The sequence below is a fragment of the Calidris pugnax genome, unplaced genomic scaffold (genome assembly GCF_001431845.1).
Source record: "Calidris pugnax isolate Ruff unplaced genomic scaffold, ASM143184v1 scaffold44, whole genome shotgun sequence".
In the NCBI taxonomy this organism is placed as follows: Eukaryota; Metazoa; Chordata; class Aves; order Charadriiformes; family Scolopacidae; genus Calidris; species Calidris pugnax.
The window spans coordinates 42,539,706-42,564,195 of record NW_015094506.1 but is presented as its reverse complement, the minus strand read 5'-3'; the positions used below and the strand labels follow the sequence as shown (position 1 = coordinate 42,564,195).

Genomic DNA, 24,490 nt, shown 5'->3' with positions numbered 1-24,490 from the left:
AGGCTGGGAGGCAACAGGAAATATAATTAATTATAAATACTCCAGGGTCTGATTATTCAGCTGTCTCAGCTACGCAGCCTTTTCACAGGGAGAAACCTTGTGTGGAATTGCCCAAAACATCTGCCTTAAATATCTCGAGGTGACAGCTGAAGAGTTGCCCTCCTCTCTCACCCTGCACCAACACAGCTCCTACAGGGAGACACTGATGACAGCCCTCAATGGAAAGCACTTCGCTGATGGAAAATAGGGTAACACCCACTCTTTGGACTTTTAAAATAGTTCCGTCAGGTAACAGGAGCTACAGGACCACAGATTAGTCGGTCCCATTGATGAGAAGCTCTGTGCTATTTGTAGCACACCATACGGCACCTCCACAGTGCGTGGCACCTTGTAGTAGGGATCTGCAGTCAGCGCCTACCTGATGTCCTCACTCATGTGCATGCTGGTGAAGTTCACGGCAGCTTTTTTCAGGTGGAAGTAAGTCCTTCAGACTGGGTACAACCATCACAGATTGGCACCCAGTGTTCTATCTCGTCACGTGCTGAGCCCATGTGGATAGTCAGCCAGACATAAATGTTCCCAGCTTGCTTAAACTTCAGTCCAAGTGCTTAAAGCTCTGGCTGCCTGGGCCAGGGAACGACCCATCAGCCTGCACTGCACCACCTCAGTGTAAAAGTAACCAGGAAATCAATGTTGAGTGTGGTCATTTCCCCCTTCTGCTCCACACGTGCCAAAGTCAGCCCTCTCCTTCCTCCTCTACCCCGCCAACCTTCACAATGACCTCAATTCCCAACTTCTTTGCTAGTGGTTTTCTAGACCGTTGCTGAGATTTTTAAGCCCGCCTTTTTCCAGAGAGCGGAGCTTCCCACCTGCTGGCGGCCGGGAATGCTGCTTGCAAGCCTTTCAGCTCAGCTTCTGGGAGAACTGGACTGGCACGGCAATTAGCCACCCTCTTCCTTTTCTCACCGGTGGCGACTTCTGGGGCTTGCGAATACCATTCCCTTCCCACACCTCCTCCCAACTCCCCTCCCTCCCCCGGGGCCAGGGTGCACCTTTGCTGGTAGAACAGAAATCCCCATCAGTCAGTCCCCAAGACCTCCCTCCTCTCCCCAGCCCTTCCCCGTCCGTGCCTGGCACCAGGGGTGTCCGTGGAGGGGACGGATGGGACCTGACCACCCCTGTCACCACAGAGGCCGGTGCACATGCTTCCAAGCACAGCATCTCCCTGCCGTGGGCGATGCAGCGGTGCAAAGTAATTGTCTTCTCAGGGCTTGTCACTTTGAAGTGCTGCCTGTGTACCTAGACACAATTTTAGGAATCTCCTACATTTAAAAGGCCATCAGAAAGATGTGACGGCTACTCACTGTGGAGACAGAAGGCCTGGGGAAACACACTGCCAACACCGGGATGTCACCCGCAGTTTGGGTTTAGGACATGTGACAGCTTACATTTTGGTGCAAACCTGTGGTATTCGGGCCAAGGCCAGTGCAATGACAGTAGCCAGCCAAGAGCGAGATGGGCACAGCTGCTAGATCTTCTTCACAGCATTGCAATATCTCAACTTTTAAAAGAATTAAACTACAACAAAGGTGAAACTAATTTTTCCCTAATTTTATATCTCTTATATATGTCAGAGGAGGGAGATGGGAGCTGCCAGAAGGTGAGATAACAGGTCCAAGCAGGGTGGTGAAGATAAAATACCCCATCTTCACTCGTGCAGACCAGACCACAGAGTTTCTGAAGACTGGGCAATTGAAAAAATTGAATTCTCAACCTGCCAAAGCCATTGCTGGCTGTGAACCTGAAGCAGATCCAGCGCTGCCAAAGAGACTGAAGAAACACATCAACCAACTGCTCCTACACAAGAATGCAAATATTCTAGCTAAGACTTTTTAAAAAATAGCTTCCTAATAGCACCTAATGCTGGGGACATCATATCTGAGCATGCAAATGAGCAACCTGAAAGCCAGGAGTATTGTATGTCAGTGATTCCTCCAGACTCACTGCAGGCTCTTGAAATTTTTGGTCTCATTTCTGAAAAATTAATTTCTTTCTTGGCTTACAGTTTTTCCTAGGGGCACTTCACCCCACATGTATCATCAAAGAATCAATCAGCCTGCTGCCCTCAAACTATAAAAACCCCTCACAAATCGAGGTATTAGCGAGAACGTGGGGTTAGAGAATGACAAAGGCGTGCACAGCACTGGTGGCAGAAGAGACCACTGGGTGGGTAAGGGGACTGTGATGCTGTGACTGTCATCATCTGTGCTACTTAAAATGAGTTTCCAATGACACCTACAGGGCAGTTCTGAGGTGATTTTCTAAATTCCAAACTTCATGTTTTGGCCTTGAGTTCGGGACAAGAAAATGATAGCTATAACATATATTTGCTTGAATTTTGAAGTTCTGTTTAAAAAACTAATATAAAGACATATAGTTTTTGCATGTGATAGCATTCTTCCCCATAGACTCCAATACAGGTCACACCAGAGTGGCCCACTGTGCTAAAGTGGTTTGCAAATCACTGTGGTGTATGCATCTCTGCTTGGAGACCTGCTACTTCAGGGTTCATGTCCTGCTGAGAGTAGATGACCTTTAAAGGTATCTTCCAACCCAAACTATTATATGATTCTATGATAAGAGTCACAGGGAGATTATGGAAACAAAGACCTACCACATCGGCATCAGAGGTCAGAATCTGGCTTTCTGTTTCTAGGAAAGCCATGCAGGTTCTCTTTCCTGTAGCCTCCAGGAAGACTCCAAATGAGCAACCCTCCATTAGACGTGGAGGTGCCACCTTACAGCGTGCAGCCCGCTGCTACCGTAACCCCATGGGAGCCCTCATGGAGATGACTCCTTGCTTCCTTAGGAAGAAACTAACTGCAAGTTCTTCACGCCCTATAAAACACACCTGCTGCTCCTTCCTCATCCTTTATTAATGAGGTTTTACACATATACGCACATTGTGTTCAATCAAAGAAAAACCCAGTAAAACTGAAAGTGCTCGTACTCAGCAGAGACTGCCTTCTTGCCAAGAAAGTGGTGATTAAAACTGCACATTCATCCCTGGTTTGAGTCAAAGCCCAATAAAGTCAGCGGGATTCTTTCCACTGATTTAAAGGGGCTTAGGATCAGGCATTTTTACTATAAACAAATTACTAACTGCTGCCAAGTTCTGTGGAACTACTTTGCTTATGTAAGTAAATCAATGAAAGCTGCTGTTATTCATGACAGTGTGTCAGCTTTCATATAACTACATAGGTGATCTCTAAAATTGTTTCAAATAGATAATGGATGATTTTTAGTCTTAATTGCAATCTTCTGTCACCTATCCTTTAAGCATCACTGTTTGACATACATGCTATAAGATCACCGAATCATGGAATCATGGAATTGTTGGAGTTGGAAGGGACCTTCTAGAGATCATCTAGTCCAACTCCCCTGCCAAAGCAGGGTTGCCCAGAGCACATCACTCAGGACTGCATCCAGGCGGGTCTTGAAGATCTCCAGAGAAGGGGACTCCACACCCTCCCTGGGCAGCCTGTTCCAGGGCTCTGCCACCCTCACCCTAAAGAAGTACTTCCTCATATTTGAACTTTCTTTGTTCCAGCTTGTGCCCGTTGCCCCTCGTCCTGTCACTGAGAACCACTGAAAAGCTGGGTAATGGACCTGCCCTCATGGCTACGCACGAAGGGGTCTCTGTGTCCTACCTTGCTCGCAGTTTTTCCCTCCGTAGCGTACGGGGCACTCGCAGATGTACGTGTTCCACTTGTTGACACACGTGCCTCCATTCTGGCACCAGCTGGTTTCACAGTAGTTCCTCTGTGCTGCACAGCCTGAGTTTTTATGTAAAAAGAAGACATGATAATTATAGATTTGTTTTGGGTTTTTTTTTTCAATATCCTTGAAGTCAGTGAAGGAAAATGTGGATGGCAAAAGTTTACATGAGCTGGACAAGTGTCAAATTCATAAAGACAAATCTATTTTAATACAGTCACTGAGCTGTAAATCTCTGGGGACTAAAAGAAATTTTTAGGGAAATATCACTACATGCTTGTCCTGTTTTCACAGTCTCCCCCTGGCACCCACTGCTGGAAACAGGCAGATTGACTGGGCTGTGACTCAGCACCACTGTTTGCAACTTACTGTTATCTGACCGACACACTAACCAGGGAAAGTCAATGGGCAGTTACGCAGTGGAGTAACACTGCTATATATCATTGTTTTAAACTATATGGAAACACGTTTCCAAAACTTTCCATCCTGAAGAAAACACTTCATGCCCTCCTGATGTATATTTCCATAAGATAAAACCTTTTGTTTAATTAATATTAGAGACATAACTGTTAAAAAAGGACTACAAGACAAAATAGCAATTTGAAGCTTATGCTACGACTCCCTTCTTAATCCATGATCAATGCAACATACCTAAAACCTGCAATTTAGCTCTTAAACAGACCTTCAGCAGGGTCTTGCCATTCTTGTGTATAACAGCTCGTTTTATGATGATAAAAACATTTTGTAGACCAGAACTAATCCTGATCTGGGATTCAGGGACTGGAAACCAAATCAGGAACTCCAACAGGCTGCTTCCTGAAGCAGGTTTCAGATTTGGAGGACTGCAGAATTTGATTTACAGAACAAACATAATTTATGAAAAAGTCATTAAAAACGTTGTCCTTTTCATGAACTAGTCCCACCGGCTTTCAGAGCAAAGTGACATTTAAAAGGTAATTAGGGGGGAAAAAAAAAAAAGGGGGGAAAAGTTCATTTAGGAGTAAATTCCTGGGTGAAACTCCTAGCAATGCAGAAGGTCTAGACAAGCCCGGTCCTTTTCTGCATGCTGCTTAATCCTGTACGTGTGTGCTCTGCCACGGGCTACTGTGTCTGTCCCTGGCACGGGCAGGGACCACTCCTTGCTCAAACAAACGAGGTGTGACAAGCAGGGAGCAGGTCTGGTGGCAGCTGTGCTGGTGACACGGTGGCAGTGCAATGCCCAGCAGCACCTTGAGACCCTGCCACAGGGCTCAGGGCAAATGCTCTGCCTCTGCAGTGCTGACAGAGGGACAGGGGCCGTTTCAGACCCTGCTGTCCCCTGCCCCTTCCTGGGGATCCTTCCACTGCCAGCCCCTTCAACATCCTAAGCCCTGTTACACACACAACAGTGTTCTCCTGTTGACTTTTGAGGTGGTAGCCACCCATACCTGGCAGGGTGCCGTTATTGGCGATGAAACTAGCCATGTCGATAGGCTTGCTGTCGATGGAGAGGTTCCTCATGCAGCCCACAAACTGTCTGTTGTGCACCGGGAAATCTTCAGGCAAGTTTGGGACACCACCAAGGAGGAGAGGGCCAGTTAGGTCCAAAGATCTGAAAAAAACCCAAAGAAGTGCTCATCATTTCTTGCATAGTTTTGTTTTGGTCTTTATCTTACTGTTCCCATAAGCACATTTAGTACCCGTGTTGCCATGATCTTCCCTCTGCTACATCAACACTTCCAGAGTTTGATATCAAAGGACCTTCTAGGAACACAGTAACTTTTAACTTCAAAGCTGTCATACTCATACAGAATCCAATGACCTGTCCCTAACAGTGGCCAATATGAAGATAAAAAGGAAAATTGAGAAAAATGTCCAGCTGCAGGACACTTCGTCCTGACTCCAGTCACCCAGGTGCTGGCACAAGGGTTGAGATGCTGTAGATTTTGATATAATGACTTAATAAATATACATTGACAACCCTTTTTAAATCCTCTGAAGATGTTAGTCTTAATAATGTTTGGTGGAGGCAGGTACCACTGAGTGACTCCACACTGCGTGAAAAATACATCATCTGCTCAGTTTAAATTAACCCTAATTTTTATGGTCTCTCCTGCTGGGATTTTAGAGCAGCGTAGGCATCTCAACCGTCTTTCTGCCATCACTCATTTTCTTATATCCCCACTACTTGCTGTCCATCCACTGTTGCTTGCTGTCCATCTTGTCTTTAAACTCAACAGTACTAATCTTGTTGGTGTTTCCTCACAGAAAAGTTTTTTTTTAATACTGGCCTTTTCTGTCCCTCCTTTATTTCTGTCTCCTTTTAAGATAGGACTGTTAACTTAAATGATGGAAGTAATACGCTCTTCAGCCATCCTCTTCATTAATGCAGTCCAACCTTTTATTTGTCCTTCTCTCTACATTTTCATACTGAGTAGATGGTTTTTGGGAGCCACCCACACTGACCTTCAGGTCTTTTTTTTTTTTTGCATTTTACAAGTAATTTAGACACAAATCTACACAAAACGTTGTGCATTCCACCTACTGTCCTGACACTTGCAGTAGCCTCCAACAAATTTCATCTGCCAAACTAAACCTTGTTGCTTTTTCTTGTTAAATCGTATCTGCTTTTCCAACTTGATTTGCTCAGTGGTTAATCCCATCCTGTTAACTCTCCCCTGGAAGAAGAGAATGAGTGGAAAAATGAAGATATAGGTAATCCTTACTTCTTTGAGCCGGTCTGAGTCCCCTGGGCAGCACAGGTGTAGTTTCCAATCAGGCTCCCGAAGCGCACAGCCACCGCTGTGTCACAGTCATCCACGGTCACCACGGCCACCTTCTCTCCCGAAGGCCCATGAGGAATTCCTAGTCGCCCAATGTTGGGCTTCAAGAAACACATGGCACACGTCATACAATGCTACATACGCACGGGATTTAAATGCTGGTTCAGCCAGCTCAACAACATACTTCTTCCTATCCCCAAAAGGGGACTAAAATAGGATATATAAACAAAATAGCAGAAGTTAAGTTGACCTAAGATGTCTAGGCAAGGAAAAGCCCCAATGGATGACTGCAAAGAGAGTCCACACACGCCCAGTGTGATACAGAGCATGGTTAGAAGCAGCTTTGGTGTAGAGAGCTACAGTCTCCTAATCCACCACTGGTGCAGGATCTCTGAGGACCTTATGGGCACAAGAGAAGCAATGAGCTGAACTCCCCTGGCTTTGTTGCCATTCCTCTGCAGGCAAAGGGACACCCCACAAGAGTGAAGTCACCAGGATCTGACCAGATGCACAGCAAAACTGAAAGCTGAGAGTTATCAGCCTGAAGAAGAGGAGGCTTTGGGGAGACCTAATAGCAGCCTTCCAGTACCTGAAGGGGGCCTACAGGAAGGCTGGGGAGAGCCTGTTTACAAAGGCCTGTAGTGATAGGACAAGGGGGCAATGACTTTAAGCTGGAGGGGAGCAGATTTAGATTGGAGATTAGGAGAAAGTTCTTTACTGTGAGGGTGGTGGAGCACTGGAACAGGTTGCCCAGGGAGGTGGTTGAGGCCCCATCCCTGGAGATATTCAAGGTGAGGCTCGATGAGGCCCTGGGCAACCTAGTCTAGTTGGGGGTGTCCCTGCTGACTGCGGGGAGGTGGGACTAGATGACCTTTGGAGGTCCCTTCCAGCCTGGACAATTCTATGATTCTAATTCTATGATTCTATTTTTATGATATGTTGAGCAACAATAGTTGTAACCATATGAAAATGGAAGATGGCTGGGCATCACTCTGTAGTTTGCTGTACACCCGCTTTAAAACATATATTGCTCAACTGTGTACTGAAATCCTTATTTGTACATCAAACAAGGAAGCAGTAAAGGAGATAAAGGCCTATTCTTTCTGTTTCGCTTGTACACACATAAATTCCCTAAAATACCTCAAGCCACTTTCACCATGCATAAAGAGACACAGATTTATTTCTAAGGGTAATTATCCCAATGTATAAAAAACAATTTTAAAAGATGTTTCCTGGTGTCAGTTCCAGTTGGAAAGTATTTTCCATTTCCTCTACCAAGACCTAATGTGATCACATAGTTTGGCAACTACACAGTCTAAGGTTTTGACCTCTCTTGAATAATATTAAGGCAGATTTTATTTTTTCCGATACTCCCTGGGCTTTGCCACTGCCTAGCTTGGAAAGACAGGAAGCTTAGATCTATGCAGGGCTGAAAATGTTATTGTATACAATGATGACAGTGTTCGTGAGAAGCTTTTCGAAGTAAATAAAAAAATACACAGAAAATTACCCAACTGACAGGCAGACCTTCCCCTCCAAAATTAAAATGTTTACATTCTGGGTGCTACTTCTATTCATTTGGAGGAATGATTCGATTAACATTTACGTTCTTTTGCTTCATTGAAATAACCTATTGTTTCTTACATGGGAGCCTTGACAAAGGCAGGGTATTTATTCTCGCAGCAGGGGGGATCTGCCCAATGTTAATCAAGATTGCAACCTGATGAGACTCAGCAGTTTGCAGCTGCTCCTTCACAGTCAACTAGCTGCAGTCCCAAATTGAGGTTTTCCCCCTACTTTTACTTAATATAGAAATTGCAAAGTGTTTCTCTAGATGTTGACTCGTCATTGCAGTGCAGACCTTTGGCATCTCTGGCTCTGATGACCACGCAGAACCATAAGCTGATGAAGAAGAAATGGAATATTGCAGTGAATGAAAAGAGACCTATTGGCAGTTCAAACCACACTTAGTTCAAACAGTGATTTTCTGACCATGTTGAAAGGCTCATTTGACAGAACAGGCTTTTCCCAAAATGGAAGAATAGGCTGCTGGGAAAGGACAGAGATTCTCTGAGTGATTTAATGTGACATTGGACCCTTTTTCGCTTATATGTGGCAAGTACTACACTACTCATCTCCACACTCAGTGTAGGGAATACTTTATAACTGAAGTAATGTGAAATAAATAAAAGACTGCAACAGAGAGAACCTAAATTAGGAGTTCCTTCAGAATTGAATAATGAAACTGATTTTAGTAATTTAATATTTTGATTAGTACTAAATATAGTTAGCTGGTGACGCAAAGGATATTTAGAGTATCATGCATTAAAAAAAAGAACCGCTTTGAATAGCTGAATCCTAGAAAGGGAATTAATCACAGAACAGGAAACTTGGGATCTAATGACAAGAATTTCTATTGCAGGCTCGGAGATTATCAGCTATAAATGATGAAAAATAAGAAAAAAATTACCTGTATTAATTGAGAACAAAACAATTATGAACCATGGTGTGATTACAATATATAAAACACAATACAACAGTGGGTTGTTGTGAAGTATGAGGGAAATTTTATGACACTGAACAGGATAGAATATTGTGGACAATTTTGATTTAATTCATTAAAAATAACTTCGGACTAGAGCAGATGCACAGAACTGCAGCCAGGGCAATGGAAAGCTTACCTTATCAAACAGCCAAAAAAGACTTGCTGTGTTTGGCCCAGAAAAGTAAAGGTTAAGGAAGAGTTTTGGAAATGAGAAGACGCTGCCACTGCAATGGACACAGTACAAGAGCAAATGGGGATAAGATGCCTGTGAGTAACGTAAACTGGAAATCAGCAGGTGATGCTCAGCCACAGGAGGGGTTATCTTTGGGAAAGTTACAGGGGCAAAAATGATAAAAAAAGAACTTAACTTGTTTGTGATTATAAAAACTGGTGTTAGCCTACGTTCGAAAGAAAATAAGTAGTACTTGGAAAATGCACAAGAAAGCAAATTGCCCACACTAAATGAGAGCACACACCTTTACACTTCAGGCATCATCTTCGCCCCTGAGGAATCCTACTGGAGCAAGACTGATCCCTAACAGCAGGAACAGCTAACACTAACCAGCATTAATTCACACTATTATTTCCTGGAAACTTGTTCAAGGAGTTAAAAGCCAGACTTTCATCTGGGTACTTAGCCCTCCTTTCTGCCTGTCAGACTCATCTCCTGAAACACCATGCTACTCGAAAGGCAAGTTCCATTAGCTGTGCCAATTCTGCACTCATGAGTAAATGTTCAATGTGGTGTACAGGAATTTACCAGCATGACCCCCATTAATGGTAATGCAAGTAAGTGAGTTCCTGCTCATGGGGCTGAAAATTTACCTTGTGCTGCCTAACCCTAAAGGCTGCCTTTTTACTTAGTGCTCGTCCAGAAAGAGGTTGGAATTCGAACTTCAAAGACCCCATGCTGTAAAACTGAGTAGCAAGAAGAGGTACCAAACAGTGCCAGAGAGAGAACTTGGCCTCCCTTAAACAAACTATGAAAGAAGTTGATTCATCCTGGACTCAAAAAAAAAAAAAGAAAAAGAAATAAAACAGCCCTAAGTGTTGCAGTGAATTATTACCACCACATAGTGATTCTTCAAACATCCTGTGCACCTCATATTAAAGTATGTTGTGTTCGTTATATTGACCCTTATGTTTTCCTGTTATAATCACATACAGAGTCACTTGGAGAAAAGACACAAACAGCCCTGACTCAGGATCTACACATGAGAGCAGAAGCCACCTATTTTTCTTTCTATCTGTAACACAAGACGAACCACATTTATATGCCTCAAATAATGACAATTAGCACCTAAAATTGTACACAATTTTACAAAAGTCAACTTTGCTTCACTGAGCTTTCATGAAGGAGATAAGTGGTTCTGATCTATGGGCGGACAATCTCAAATCTTGTGTCTCACCCATGACATTCTCCCTTGCCCAGACAGAGTCACAGGCAAACTGTTAATATCAAGAACAACATTTTATTGGCTGTCTGTTGAAAATTGCAGGTCCCTTTCTGACCACAGCAGAGTTAACAGTGAGACTGATTTACTGTCCTCAGTGGTGACCTGGAGAAGTGACTGCCACAAGCTGCAAAGGTGCATGTAACTCCCCTTGGCCACCTGCAGTGACTTTCTCAGGATGCAGTGAGAGAACGTCACCATGAAGGGATTTCACTAGCGATGCTAAATCTGATTTTCATGAAACCCAAGTACGGAGCAATGAACTGTTTGGACTTCTCCCCACGACTTCAACTGAGAGAAACATATGTAGATTCTCCCAGGTGCACGTAAAGCCCTGAGAAGCTTAATCTGTGAACTTGTGTTTTATAAATGGAGACCAGATAGAGGAGAGAAGGTCATCAAAACACATCTGTTTATAGTTTGCAAATCTACTGCACAAATCTACTCCCATTCCACTTAAAACATCAGACACGGATATTCTCATGTATCTCACTTTCATTTGGACCCTCTATTATTTTAAAGTAAATATTTAAAATGCGAGAGCCCACACAGTTACTTATTAAAGACACAGATGGTCTAATGATGCGTGGTGAATGGAAAAGACATACAGATTAACAGACAATGAAAGCCTTGTCTTAAATCCTTAACCGTTACATTTTCACATTATAAATACTATTGTTTTCAAGAGTCACAATGAAAAATTGTTGGAAAGGTTTAAGCAAATAGTCCAATCTTTAGTAGACTCATTTTGGATTAAACAAGACTAGATACTGTACATGTAATACGAACACTAAAAAGTGCAAATGTTTGTTTAGTCAATCACCAGCAGTGATGACACTCACATTCCTGGATCTCACCCTCTTATTACTTAATCCATAAGATAATAGGGCTTTTCCAAAGGTCCTGCAAGCATTTCCTCTACCAGAAACACCTTTATCCAACTTCCATTCTTAGACAAAAGATTGCCACTTGACTTTTCACACAGATGGAAAGAGGGAGAGAGGTTTTGGTCGCCAAGGGGGAGTGTTCCAACACCACAGACATTCCCTGAACTCAAACTGAAAGCTGTGCTCTCCAGCCCCAACTTTGGCCATGAGGACTTCCTCTGCTTTAGCCACCCCATTGAGTCTTTTGAAGGAGCTGACAGCTGAGGAGATGACTCAGCAGCAGACTGTAAGTATGGCCAAGACTTTTGAGAACACAAACTAGGAGCCCTTGCAAATGCGACACAACCCATCTCTTTATGCTTGGTGTGAGGAGACCTGTTTTTTTGGGGGACAGATATAATGTTACATATTGTAAATACTGCACTTGCTCAGCTCATTGTACACATTAAAAATATACCTATTTTAAAAAATTGGTCTTTTCACAAAATGCTTTGTTTGGCATGTCTTAATATGCAGAGCTTGGCTTGTTTGTCCTTTTAATAAGTGCAAATGTGTAAAATGAAAAGCCATCCCGAAGTCAGTGCCAGCCTTTCAGTGCTTCCAAGAGTTTGCTCACTGGACAATAAGTTACCCTTCTGTTTTTGTTAATCAGTAGCTAATGATTTATTGACTGCTTGGAGTGGCTAAAGGTTAAAAAGAACCTGTTTCCTAGTTATTTTTAATACAAAAAAAGCACGCCTCTGCACTGTTAAAGTGCTGCTTCAGATGCCACCAGCCCCCAAAAGCGCTGGGTAGAAAATGCCTCACCTTCATACCCTTTGTGGCTCTTTGCTTCCTAACGCTTCCAGCTACAGTAATAATGGGGAAAAAAATGGAGCAACAGGCATTAGGTCCCGCCGGGGGCTGCTGCTGGGGCTCCGGCCGCCGCCGGGGTCCCCCCTTGCCGGCTCCCCGGCGCTCATTAGGCAGCCCGCCAGCCGCCCCAGCCCCTTCGTTAACCCATGGCCTCTGCTCGGCTGTGGAGCTCGGGGAAGGGAGAGCCCCCCTCCCATTCCCAGGCCATGCTGTGCTGCTTCACTGGTCAAAAAGCTCATTAAGGGTCCGCGGCGGCGGCCCTCTCCCTGGGCAAGCGGACGGAGCCCAGCCCCCCTGCAAGCAAAAGAAATAAATAAACAGGAAAAAACAAATGGGGAAAGCACCGTGCCTGCCATCCCAGGGGGAGAGACTAGGAAATGCCAGAGAAGCTTAGCACCGTGGCATGGACTGGCAGACTGTTCTGATCAATCGGGAAACTCCGAATTAGGCTATATTAAGAGAAACCACTAATGTTAATCTCTGCTTTTTAAAGTTTCCCCCTACAGCTTTCCAGAGCACCTTTAAAATAAGGTGGTGTGAAGAACTGAGAATCTTTTGCACATCCTGATTAGTCACCAGGGAAAGGCAGGACAAATCGTTTCACATAACCCCCTTACTCCTTTGATGTATGTATCCCCTTTATTCCCTGAATATTTTAATGGCATTTCTTTATACAAACTTGGCTTGGGTCTGTAGGGAAACATGAGAGCCTGTGACAGTGAAAAGGAAAACCAAAAAGCTTCTCATCGGTGAGTCAAAAATGCAAATCCTGAAAAGCCACCAGACCAGTTCCTTTTCCTAGACAAACTCCCTGAAACACCCATCCTCAGGAGCCAGGCTCGGCTACAAAGTTGAGCGAGTTTTACCAGCCTGATTTGTTATCTCCTTCACGGCTGCATCCAGAGGCTAAACTTTGATATTCAAAGCAGGGGCTCTCGGCACAGCTACCAGACCTGGCACACGTGAACGGCGCTGCCCGAATTGCTGCTGCTCTTTCGGTGACAGGGCAGAGACGAGGGGCAGCCCTCCTGTCCCACCATGTGGCAATGGTATGTAAAAAGCCATGACTACACACACATCTAGATGTGCTCCTTCCCTCCACACAGCCTGACCGGTATCTTCACAAATATCATCCAGCTCCTGCAAAGGGTATATCCTTGGATTTGACTAATTTTGGCAAAGGCTGCTGTAGTGCTGATAGGAAGAATGAGTTTCCCCGCCCCACTCCTACACCCACCCCCCATCCCCCCCAGCCCGGGAAATGCAAATTTTATCCCAAAGAGCTTCTCAGCTCTTTGATACTGTATCAGTGACACAGCAAGAAGGACCTGTTTTGGCTGCCGAGAGACCATGCCGGCTCCTCAGGACACCATCCAGCTTTCCGTGTGGGAGACACCACTCACCATGGCGCTCTGCAGATGCGGCTTCCCTCCTCTGCCCTCTGCAGCCCTCTTCTTCCCTCTGATCTGTCCCTGTTGCTGGTGTGCTTTCTCCCTGCCCTCTCCGGCCCTCTGAAGCCTTTTTCTGCCTATTTTGCTGCCTCCTTCCTTTCCACCAACAAGGATGCTCTTCCAGGATCCTTGCAGAACAGGGAGAGGAGAGCACGTGAAGGGTGCTGGAAAAGCACCCTTGTTCTCCTTCACATGTTCTCCTTTCCCAGTTCAGCAAACTCTTCTCCCTTCACCATTTGTCCATCTCTCCCTTCAACATTTGTCCATCTACCTGCCGAAGTACCACTTATATAAATCTTGCATGTTTTATGAATTAATTTTGCATCCAGGATGCAAATGTTATTGCCGTCAGAATCCAAGAAATACCTAGAAATAGCACAATTTGACACTTATTCACAGCACTTAAACTCCTTCTCCTTGGACTCATCCCTGGTGAGACCTTGCCACGCAAACTGCTGCTCAGTGTGGGTGACGGAGACACAACTGAGTCTACAAAATCAAGGAATCCCACATTGCTCTATGGGCTACTCCCCTCATGCCTGGGTCTTTGCAAGGGTTTCCTGGTACACACAGACCCCTTGGTGGCCAGGTAATTGCAAAGTGCTGCTTCCCCTCACTCCACAGACAGACGCAAAATACCCGAAAAGTTACTGTGAATCAGCCAGTTACTGTAGATTCAGTGTGTGATTAAAAGGAGATAACAGTGCACTTCAAAGCACTCACACCAAATTCCTGAGGTGCCATTTCAATGACTCTGCTGGCTTTGCAGAAGCCCTCTGGGCTGCACAGCACAGCTTTCAAGCACCGTCCTCAGGGCCTTATGGAGGGCCAAGGGCCACTCAGACTCGGCCAGCTCTCTTGGAGGTCCCTCGCATCTCCTTAGCCTTCAGGAGGTGCTGGAAATCAACATTCTGGGAGGTGCCATTACACCTCTGAGGAGTTTTGTGGAGTGGAGGTGTTAGACAGCTCAGCTTGAGCAACATCAGGCTCCAGGAGCACCACTGGGTGCCACCTTCCCCTGGGTGACTTGAGAGCCCCACGCCACGGGGAAAGCCATCCAACTCAGGCGTGGGGTGGGCACAGACTCAGAAGTGGCAGTGCTGTATTTGGGCATCCAAGTCAAGCCTTGTAAAAACTGGGAGAAGCGAGAGGAGAAAGCACTGAGCAGCCTTGCTGAGGATGAGGCTTCCAGAAGAGTGGGAGCTCAGGTTGATTTTGACACGACATGGTCCCTGCTGCCACTCACAGAGCAAAAACCCTGGGGACCGTTTCTGGAGAGTTACTGTTTGCCTTTGTGTATAAAATCACCTCCACAACAACCAGTGTTTTCAGATGGTGTTTACAAGCTCTGCAAGAACAACACTTCAAAAGCTGGCGGGGGAGAGGAAGAGCCGGGCACTGGTGCTTGTCCTTCTCTGCCCCAGCCGCCCCAGGGACTTCTCAAAGCCGTTAGGGAGAGCTGAGTGACTCCGGGCTAGGAAGCAGGACACACTGAGAGCCTCTCGGTGACCTCCAAATGACTTTCACTGCTTTACACTTTCATTTCCCGAGACACAGATTTAGGGGCGAGTTATTTGTTATTTTGTGTCAAGACAATGGAATGTCACTCCGCCGCCAAATCCTGATTTCCTTTCCCTGATATCAATCACTTCGCACTTACCCTCTATCAGAAAAAAACCAAAAAAAAAAATAAATCAACAAAACCAATTACTACTAACTGAAATCCACATGAATAAGTATCGGTGGAATTGCAGGGAGGGGCTTTTACCATCCAGGCTCACGTGTGCCTGTTCCACAAGGGCAGAGCAGCTCCCCCCGTTACACCCACTACCACCTGCAAGGGCTCCGCAACCACGTCTCAGCAGCACCAAAAAAAGTAAATATTAGCCAGGCGGCCCTTCGGCGCTTTTTGGGAGATGTTAGGAATGCAAATGGTTGCCACAGGTCAGACCAAAGTCCTGCTGAGGGAGCGGTTGATTCTGTGGAAGAGTGTAAGAACAGGGCAAACGTCCTCCTGGCTTCCCACCTCCAAGACTGCAGGCTGAAGCTCGAGACGGGTTTTCACTGGATCCTGCCACATTTTATGGATGGAAGGGACCCCTGTTATCATCTATTCAGCCTTCTACAACCACAGAACATCACCCAGTGACTCCTGCCTCAATAGCACGGCTTGCACCTGAGCTAAAATTTTCCTTTAGAAAGAGAGATAGTGACTTGATTTAAAGATTTCAAAGGACAGCATAACCATCAGAACTGCAAGCAGATTATCATGCAGATCATATATCTCCACTATTAATGATATTGTATATAATTTCTAATCAGGATTTGCCAAGCTTCCATTTCTATATATCAAATCTATGGTCTTATATAGACTAGGGTTTTCAATGATGATCCTCTGGGTTTAGGTGGAAAAGGACTAATTGGGTCTTAGAAAGGATGAATCTTCATCCTTTCAGACTTCAGAAAGTCTGAATCTTCAGCCAGAATGCCAGGAAATGACTCATAAACTGAACTATTTTTGCAAAGATTACCTTTTCTCATGGCATTTTAAAAATTGAGTTCTGAGCATGTAGGAAATGACATGTTTTGCAGTCAGACACGAGCAACGTATTTTATGTGTTAGACTAGAACAACATTTTGAACTTTAAATGTAAAACTCTGGCATGCATTCAGTAATGGAAAATCTAAGGTCTTTCCTTTCCTTTAGATACTAGTAATTTTAATTGCTACAGTTTTTAGGTTTTTTTTTAAACAGTCATGCCCACTAGCACCAAAAACACATACTATAGATAAATAATACAAATGCATAGCTACAAATTCCTCTGATTCAAAGGCCATACCCTCATATTGTACATGTGCCTTCAGCTCTACCTACCATCATGCCTCATAAGTATAAAAGCCTGCCCACCAAAAAGCACAATAATCTGCTGACACAGATCTTGTAAGGAAGTTGTGATAAACTGTCATAACCACCATCTGTCTAATTACACTAGTGATCCAGTAAGAACTCCTTGACCTCTTAAGTTGGAAAGCAAATTAAATGTGTACGTCCCTCATGATGCTGGTTAAAAATTTTGGTTGTGGCTAGCAAAGAAAGTGACTTTTTCACTTAAGTTGCTTTTCTTCCTCGTATAACTGAAGAAACCCTGGTGACTTTCTCTCTGAAGAAGAGACCCTGCACTTACGCAGGTAACCACAGATAAGTCCTTCTCAAAACTAGAGCTAATGACTTGACTGCAGTCATGGTCCCTGTGTTTTTGGTGTCCTGTAAGCTTCCTCATGCTTAAGCTAATGCAGAACGTACCATGAAAATACCGTAGAAGGAAAGGCATCCAGCACAAATGGATGATCTAGTGAAGTATTCCATCAGCATTCTGCTGGAAGTTAGCACCATCCACTGCCTCCTCCTCACCATGCCACCAATGACCTCCACAACCCTGCAGCACCTTCCGCTATTATATATTCACAACGAGATGGGTGATACGGAAATGATGCAATTAGAAATATGGCTACATTTTAAGTAAGAATATGTGATTTGTTTTAAGAGGAAGCACTAAATTTTTATACGCTTTCTGCCTTGCACACTTGAGAGAGCCTTTAAAAGCTATACTGGCATTTTTGGAGATATTATATATTCAGGCTTGGAAATGCAGATCCACAAAATTGTATTTCTTCCTGGAAAAACCACCCCAGAGAAGAAGGTTATTCCTAACTGAATGACATTTTCAGTATTTACAGCACTGTCTGCCGCCCCCGCAATTTGTTTAACATTGCAATTAATGTTCCCCATTTTCCTTTACCAGACAATGCCAAGCGATGCTGGAGCGGGATGGGTTGATCATGAACGCTGTAAACACAGCAAGTCACTCAGAGCCAGCAAAATCCCAACTCTGGCAGGGCCCACCTCTGATCATCGGTGGCATTATCATAATCTTCAACAACTGCATTGTTTATTTAGAAAATCTCCCTCAATCCCTTAACAAATTAGTCTGGAAGCCACCCCGAGGATTAACTTCAGAGATTCTCCCTCGGATCACAATTACGTCTGCTCAGATGTCACTAGCGATAGAGGTTTGCATAAGGCATACCCAGCCTTTATTACTAATTGTGTTTCCAATGATTTGACTCCTCTTGGGGTCTCGTCTTTTCCAACCCCGTCACAAAAGGTGGCAGTCGGCAGGGACAGCCGTGCCCCGCTGCGAGAGGTGCTCCCCAGCACAGGGTGTAACATCCCATACTCATCTCAGAATTTAATTGCCAACCACTTTTCCTGACCATTCAGATTAAGAAGTAAACGATACCTGATGGTGTCCTGGATACCCTCAGGGCAAAGTCTTTCACCTTGGGTCCAATGACTACGAGTTATGCCTAGCTGGTGGCAGCTATGTGGCTCTTCTCCAAGGAGCTGGTGATCCCTATTCAGCTGCAGGCATGTGCTCGCCTCATAAATCACCCGGGGCGCTGGCAGCCTCCTTGGCAGGGAGACCGAGGGCTGAGAAAACAAGGCTTTTGTGCTGGAAGGGGAGCCTCCTGCCCAAGGGGCAGCGCGGTGGCAGGGTGGCACCGGGAAGCTGGTGCTGAGCCACTGCCTGATGCTCCTGTTTGCCTGCAGGTCCTGGGGGGATGGGGGGCTGTGAACCCAGAACTTCTAACAAGAATTAGTCCCCTTTATAGGAGAAAAAGCAGTAACCAGCGTCATCCATGTCTTTTGATGCAGTTGCCACCATCTGAGTGTCACTTAAATGTTGACATCTACTACCTTTTTTTTTTTTTCCCCAAAGGGATGAGATCAGTTATTGGTCCTGAATAAAGAATAATTATATTTCCATAACAGGTGAGTTTGCCATCATCAGAGAGGGTCTGTGTTTTCAGAAGGAAATGAGATAACCTATCTGTCCGCTCCACCGGCGCAGGGGCTCGCCTGCCCCAGCCAGCAGGGCTGGTGCTCCTCTCCCCAGCAGACCATCAGAGGCTGCTGCATTTCATCCCACCCTTTTCAAAACAAAGTGCTACATTAACCTCTCCAACACAGACCAGCACTGCTCCCACTGCCTAGGACAGCCCATGCTGCTTGTGCTTGTGCAAGGGCTTTGGATTAAAGGGCAGGTCCTGCCTGCCCATGGCAGGGGAATGCAAGCAGCCATCAAGCTTCCAGGTGCCCATGAGCACACCAGCACGCAGCCTTGGAGGTCTTGACTTTTAGGGTACAGCTGTGTCACCCCCCCAATGGCTGGTGACTGGACAAAATGTGGTCCCAGCCCTCTCTTGGGTGGGAGAGTGGGAGTTTTTAAAAGGGAAATTTTGCGTATGCATCCTCAAGTCCTTCAGAAGTGCCCTGCCTCTGGCCGCTGTTGCACAACACCGGCTCCCAGAACCCAAACAGAGGCTCTAGTAAAACAAAGACAAGTGACAAACGCTAGAGATTTGCTATAAAGATAATCGTAAAGATAACTCCGCTGAGTGGCAGGCACAAAGCCTGTAAGAGTATGAGAAAACACAGGGGCTGTACTGAACCCAAGAGCTTATGCTTACCATGTGGTCAGCTGGAGCAGGTGTCCGGATCAGAACGCTCCACCAAGGTCCCTCACGCCTCTAAGGCAAATTTGTGCCATCTTTTTGCTCCAGTGTGCAACTGCCTCCTACACATCTGCTGGTGGGCTCTGGTGGCCACTGAGCACCTCTGTAGCTGCCCCAGGAGACTGCTGCTTCCCCACTCAGGTCTCCCTCATGTCTCATCAGGCTTTCTGTCAAGTCTGTACATACACCCACCCTTCTCCTTTTGCTAGACCACAAGCTGCCATTGAGCTGGAGGTCTGGAAGGCACCTGTGCAGAAAGGCCTTTCAAGCAAAGAAACTGACTTAACTTTCCTGTTTCATTTAGAAAATGAGGGACCTAGTGGCTGCTGAAGCCTGATCTCTGCATGGTCACAGGAGAGGGCAGGATTCCAGCTGGGAATGGTGGTGTCAGAGGAAACAGTGATGGTGCAGACCTGCTCCTTGGATGTTGAAGGTGAGTGGAAGTGGAGCCTTTCCTAAGCCCTACTTGCCAAGCCCAGCTGCACAGAGCTCCCGTACGACATTCCGCTTTCTGACCAACTATTGTCTGACTAACCACAGGAACAGCAGCAAATGAAGCCCTGACCTGGCCTGGGGATGCTTTTTTCTTCCTGCCTTTTCCTCTCTGACCCTGTCTCTCCTTCTACTTCACCCTTCAAGTCCCAGGCAAATGCAGATGGGATCTGTTCCTCTGTCCCAGACCTACCTGGGTTGGCAGTAGTCCCAACTCCTTGAGAACTGATGGTTCTCAAGATGGTCCTTGAGACCCTCAGCTGCCCCCAGCTCCGTTTCAGAGCACAACAGAGCACACAAGCTCTGCCCAGCAGCACTGGAGAGCTGACACTTAGGTGGCACAAGCAATGGGGGATCACTGAGGTCTCCCAAGAAATGGACCTGGCTGGTTTTGCCCAGACGTATGCTACTGTCTGGCACCAACAACCAGTCTGTGGGGTAGTGGTCCATGTTATGGAGGACTTCCAGCTGCAGGCTCTAAATGGTGAGCTCTGCTGGCACCATAGCACAGCTGTCCAGGCACAGTTGACTAACCCTTCAGGATCAGCTTTGTCTGAGGAAGCCACAGGCGAGGGAGAAGGCTGCTCTCCTGCCCACCGGCTGAGCCAGCACGCGGGGAGAGCTGCAGCATGCACCTGAGGTACAGAAAAATCAATTACAGCGTGGGTCTTGGCACTGAGAACAGAGGGTGTTCTGGCACCTGGAAACAGCTTTCGGTGGGTGAGGGATAGGCACAAGCTCTCCGGGAAGGAAAGGTGCTGGCAAATTCTAGTGCATGAGTGGGCTGAGAGTTAAATCTCTACAGCATTAGCTCAAACTTCGGCGATACTCAAGCTCCAACTTGCCCCAGATGAAGGCCAGTTAACTCAAGAGAAACCATCACTTACCACAGGCAGGAGATTTTTGAAAGCGTATGTGAGTCTGATTTAGAGCAACGCACGTAGCAATGCGCTTTGAATTCACAACACACCAAAGATCAGCCCTAAGCAGCCCTCATTTCTTTTAAGTTTATCTCTAACTGAAGAATTTGCCTGTTTTCCCTGGCGGCTGTCTTCAGGCTAAACAGAGGTCTGGGCTTTGCTGGGTGGGAAGTGCAGAGGGGTGGAAAGCAGCAGGTCCCTGCTAACTGTAACCCCCGCGAAAGGATTAGCTACTCCCAAGACAGTCAAGCATCTGGAACAACAACCACGGCACTCTTCAGTCTAAAGACAGGCAAGGAAGGAGTGAAAGAGCAGCAGCTTACTACTGATTATCAAATATGAGAAGAAACCATAGCCCAGTTCTGGAAAAAGGGTAAGTTTGTCCTGCCTCAACCTAGGAGCCTGCAGGCTCCAGTGACTAGCACCGCTGAGACACACTCCAAGGCACCCATCACTTTTGTACCTCCTGACCGTGGAGGAGGATCCCCCCGCACACAAACTGCCCAGTTTTACGTTACTTTTGTGAGTCATTGTGTGAGTCACTCGGGGATTTGTTCATCCCGTTCCCCGGAATTACTGCACTGCACATCACCGAGAGCACGTTTCTCTCTGCTGTTCTCAGGTTTTCCAACATTTAGGTAAAATTATCCTGCGCTCCCTTAAACAGACACAGAAGGAGCTTCCACCTACAGAACAGTAATGTCCTGAAGCGACTTTGATGTCATATATGTATAAGTAACATATAAGATACACAGTATATAAATATACATGTACATGCCCTCTATAATTAAAGGAACATGTCCATACGTAAAACATTTTAATCTTCTGCCAAATGATGAATTTTACCCTGAGGTAATGAGTCAGGTAAAACATTAACATAAATTTGATGGTATATCTTAAATTCTGAAAAAAACAGTGTTTCTATCAGAAGTCTGTGAGAGTCGCTTCAAGTTTTCACTTAATTAAAAACCCCACCCACTACGGGGCTCATTAAAATCTCCCATCCTAAGCACTGCCTACAAGCACACATGATCCTGTATGTGCAGTGAAAGCTGGATAGTTCATGTGATATCACTGCTACTGAGCACCATTACCATCAAACATCCTGGTGGTTTTACCCTGTTCTAAACAAATGTTAGCATGGCTAAACCTATTGATCGTCAGTCATGCTGGCAGGCTCAGCAGAGCCAAAGGGTAAGGACCAAACTCCACCAGGGGCTGCCCACACTCATCGTGGGGAGAGGAGGCACGTTACCAAGGCAAAGACGGCAGCTCACATCGCTGCTGCCCCTTACACCAGCTATCCTGTGTACACCAGGCAGGTTGTTTCCACTATTTTTTAATCAGTTTTATTTGCCAGGCTGAAATCTTCCCCCTTCTCCCACCTTTCCTTCCAAAATAATTTTTAAAAAAATCCCATTTCTTCTGAATTTCTTATCAACATATATATCTCCCGAGAAATCAGGTCACACGCAGGCCAGCTTTAATTTAAAACCTCCCCATTGATTTTAATGGCTGCGAGATCAGGATCCCAGAAGGTAACTTGTTTGAGTCAACGAGCAGCTTTCCTCCCCGCCTTCCCTCTGTTGTCAGCAAACATCTATAATGGCAAGTAACATTGCTAACAGGTAAACTGATACCTTGCTACTGGGTAGCTGACAAGACTTTTAATATATAACTGAAACTAGAGAATGGTTATAAAACACTCCTAATTCACTTCTGCTCTCTTAAAGCTACTAATTCCTTCCCCTCGGTGTTTTCGCTTCCAGAAATTCAATACAGAGCCAACACTTCCTTAGTACAACATCCATGTGCTTCCCTTAGGCACCTCCACTGAAACCAAGTATATCAGCTGTTAGCAGGGGAGGAAGCATCCATTTCCACCACTACATGGTAAATGAAGTGACATCGCTTCCCTTCCTCCCCTGACACAAGCCATTTCATTACTGCAGTGTTTTACAGTGCCTGCACACACCGGGATTTGTAAGACAGCATCAAATACTAGAGCTGACAGAGAACTGCTTTCATGCTTCTCTGCAAACACAGTGACACAAAGCCAGGTCTGGACTCACCTCTCGCCAATGAGGCTGCAGTGTTTGCCCTCAAGAGGCAGGTGACCCTCATGATAAGGAATTAATTATAAAACAATGTTTTTCAACAACACCAAAGATAAATATTACCAAGCACATCGCTTCTGAGCTAAGAAAATAATTTACAGGAGTTACTTCTATGCTTACTTCTTATTTCAGTATTGTCGTTACCAAACTGACTTTGCCCAGGGTGGCAGCATCACCAGGATGCTGGAGAACCGCAGCTGGACGGGCAGGATGGCAGCATCACCAGGATGCTGCAGAACCTCATGTCACGTTAAGGAAATAGCTGCTGCAGAAGTTTCCCACCAGAGTCGTCCCCCCGCATCCAAGTCACCCACTCCTGGAGTCCAAATTCCAGCGATGCTCAGCCAAATACCATCCACAGAGCTGCAGGTGCCAAAAACCACCCAACCTTTGCTCGTATCTGACCATGATGAACTCAGATTGTGGGAACAGCCTTCAGAGCTGTGAAAACTCATCTAGGAAAATTTGCTTCGGATTGAAGTGATTCAGATTATGTACCAAAGTCTGCTCGTCACTCTCCTCAAAAAATAAAGATCAAAAATTAACCTCAGCTGTGACGAAATCTAATACTCCTTATGTGAATTACAGCATTATGTGAAAGCTCCAAAGAAGATTGAACCTTCTTTTTTTCTTCTTTCTAGATGCTGTACAAGTGCGGAAAGAAGGAAATAAACCGAACAGTTTCTAGCTTAGTTTTTAAAATGATACTTTAAAGAAGCTTAACAAAAAAAAGGGAAAGAAGGGAAAGAAGAATGAAGCTAAGGGAGCACCTGACCCCACAGGCTTGCTGTGAGCTCAACAGGAAATTTTGAATAGCTATTTATTTCAACCTGCACCACATGACTCTCGTTACTAAGGCAGGAGGAAAATGTCCAGCTTGAAGAAGCCTGTCACTGCCCGAGGACACAGTGGTGGGCAGAAAGAGGATGGGCACAACTGCAATGACCCCAGTAGGACGAGCACCCTGACAACACTCAGCTGTAAGAGTGGGAATAACAAAATAAGTTATCAATGTCTGTATGGGTTTTACTGTGCAAAAAAAATCACAGAAGTGACACAGGAACAGACAGAGGAATGGATAGGCAAAGGTGATCATATTTATTAAATAAAGAAAACCTGCTGACGGAGCAAAGGTAGATGGAGGGAGATGAGACTCAACGTGAGAGAGGAATAAGAAAGCGCAGCTATAAACAACTCTTAAGGATTTTCTATGTCTCACATTAACAAATGAATAAAATGGATCTCTACGGGCATCTGAGATGATAGCTTATGCATTTCCCATGGACAGCATCAGGAAGAGATCTCTAGAAAGGAGTAAAGACCTTGGGCAAGCAGCTGAACAGAAGAAGGGATAAGGAGTCCCCAGGGATGCTGCTGCCAGGGATGAGGTGCTGCTGCAAAATGCCAGAGCGAACCAGAGGCAGAGAGGAGGGAGGGCAGTCCAAAAGGGGCTGGAGGTGGGGATCAAACAGGAGCCGGAGGCAGGGAGGAGGGAGATGACTCAGGGGAGCTTGGTCTGCTCAGTGGGGCTGGGCAGTGTCTCAGCAAAGGGGCTGAGTAGTGATGGGACAAGGACCTGACACTGTATGGCAGGATTTTGGAAAGAGCAGAAGGATGCAGTGCCTGCAAAATAATATGAGTGCATAATTTAAG

General features: G+C 45.6%; 1 protein-coding gene across 1 annotated transcript in view; it reads right to left on the bottom strand.

The window, feature by feature from the left end:
• Window positions 1-24,490, bottom strand: part of CELSR1 (cadherin, EGF LAG seven-pass G-type receptor 1) — a 172,002-nt gene that overhangs the window by 41,080 nt on the left and 106,432 nt on the right. The window contains exons 8-10 of the mRNA XM_014963359.1: window positions 6,483-6,640; window positions 5,205-5,368; window positions 3,711-3,836 (exon numbers count right to left, since the gene is read on the bottom strand). Coding sequence (XP_014818845.1) covers window positions 3,711-3,836; window positions 5,205-5,368; window positions 6,483-6,640 — 448 coding nt within the window. The remainder of the gene's footprint in view (window positions 1-3,710; window positions 3,837-5,204; window positions 5,369-6,482; window positions 6,641-24,490) is intronic.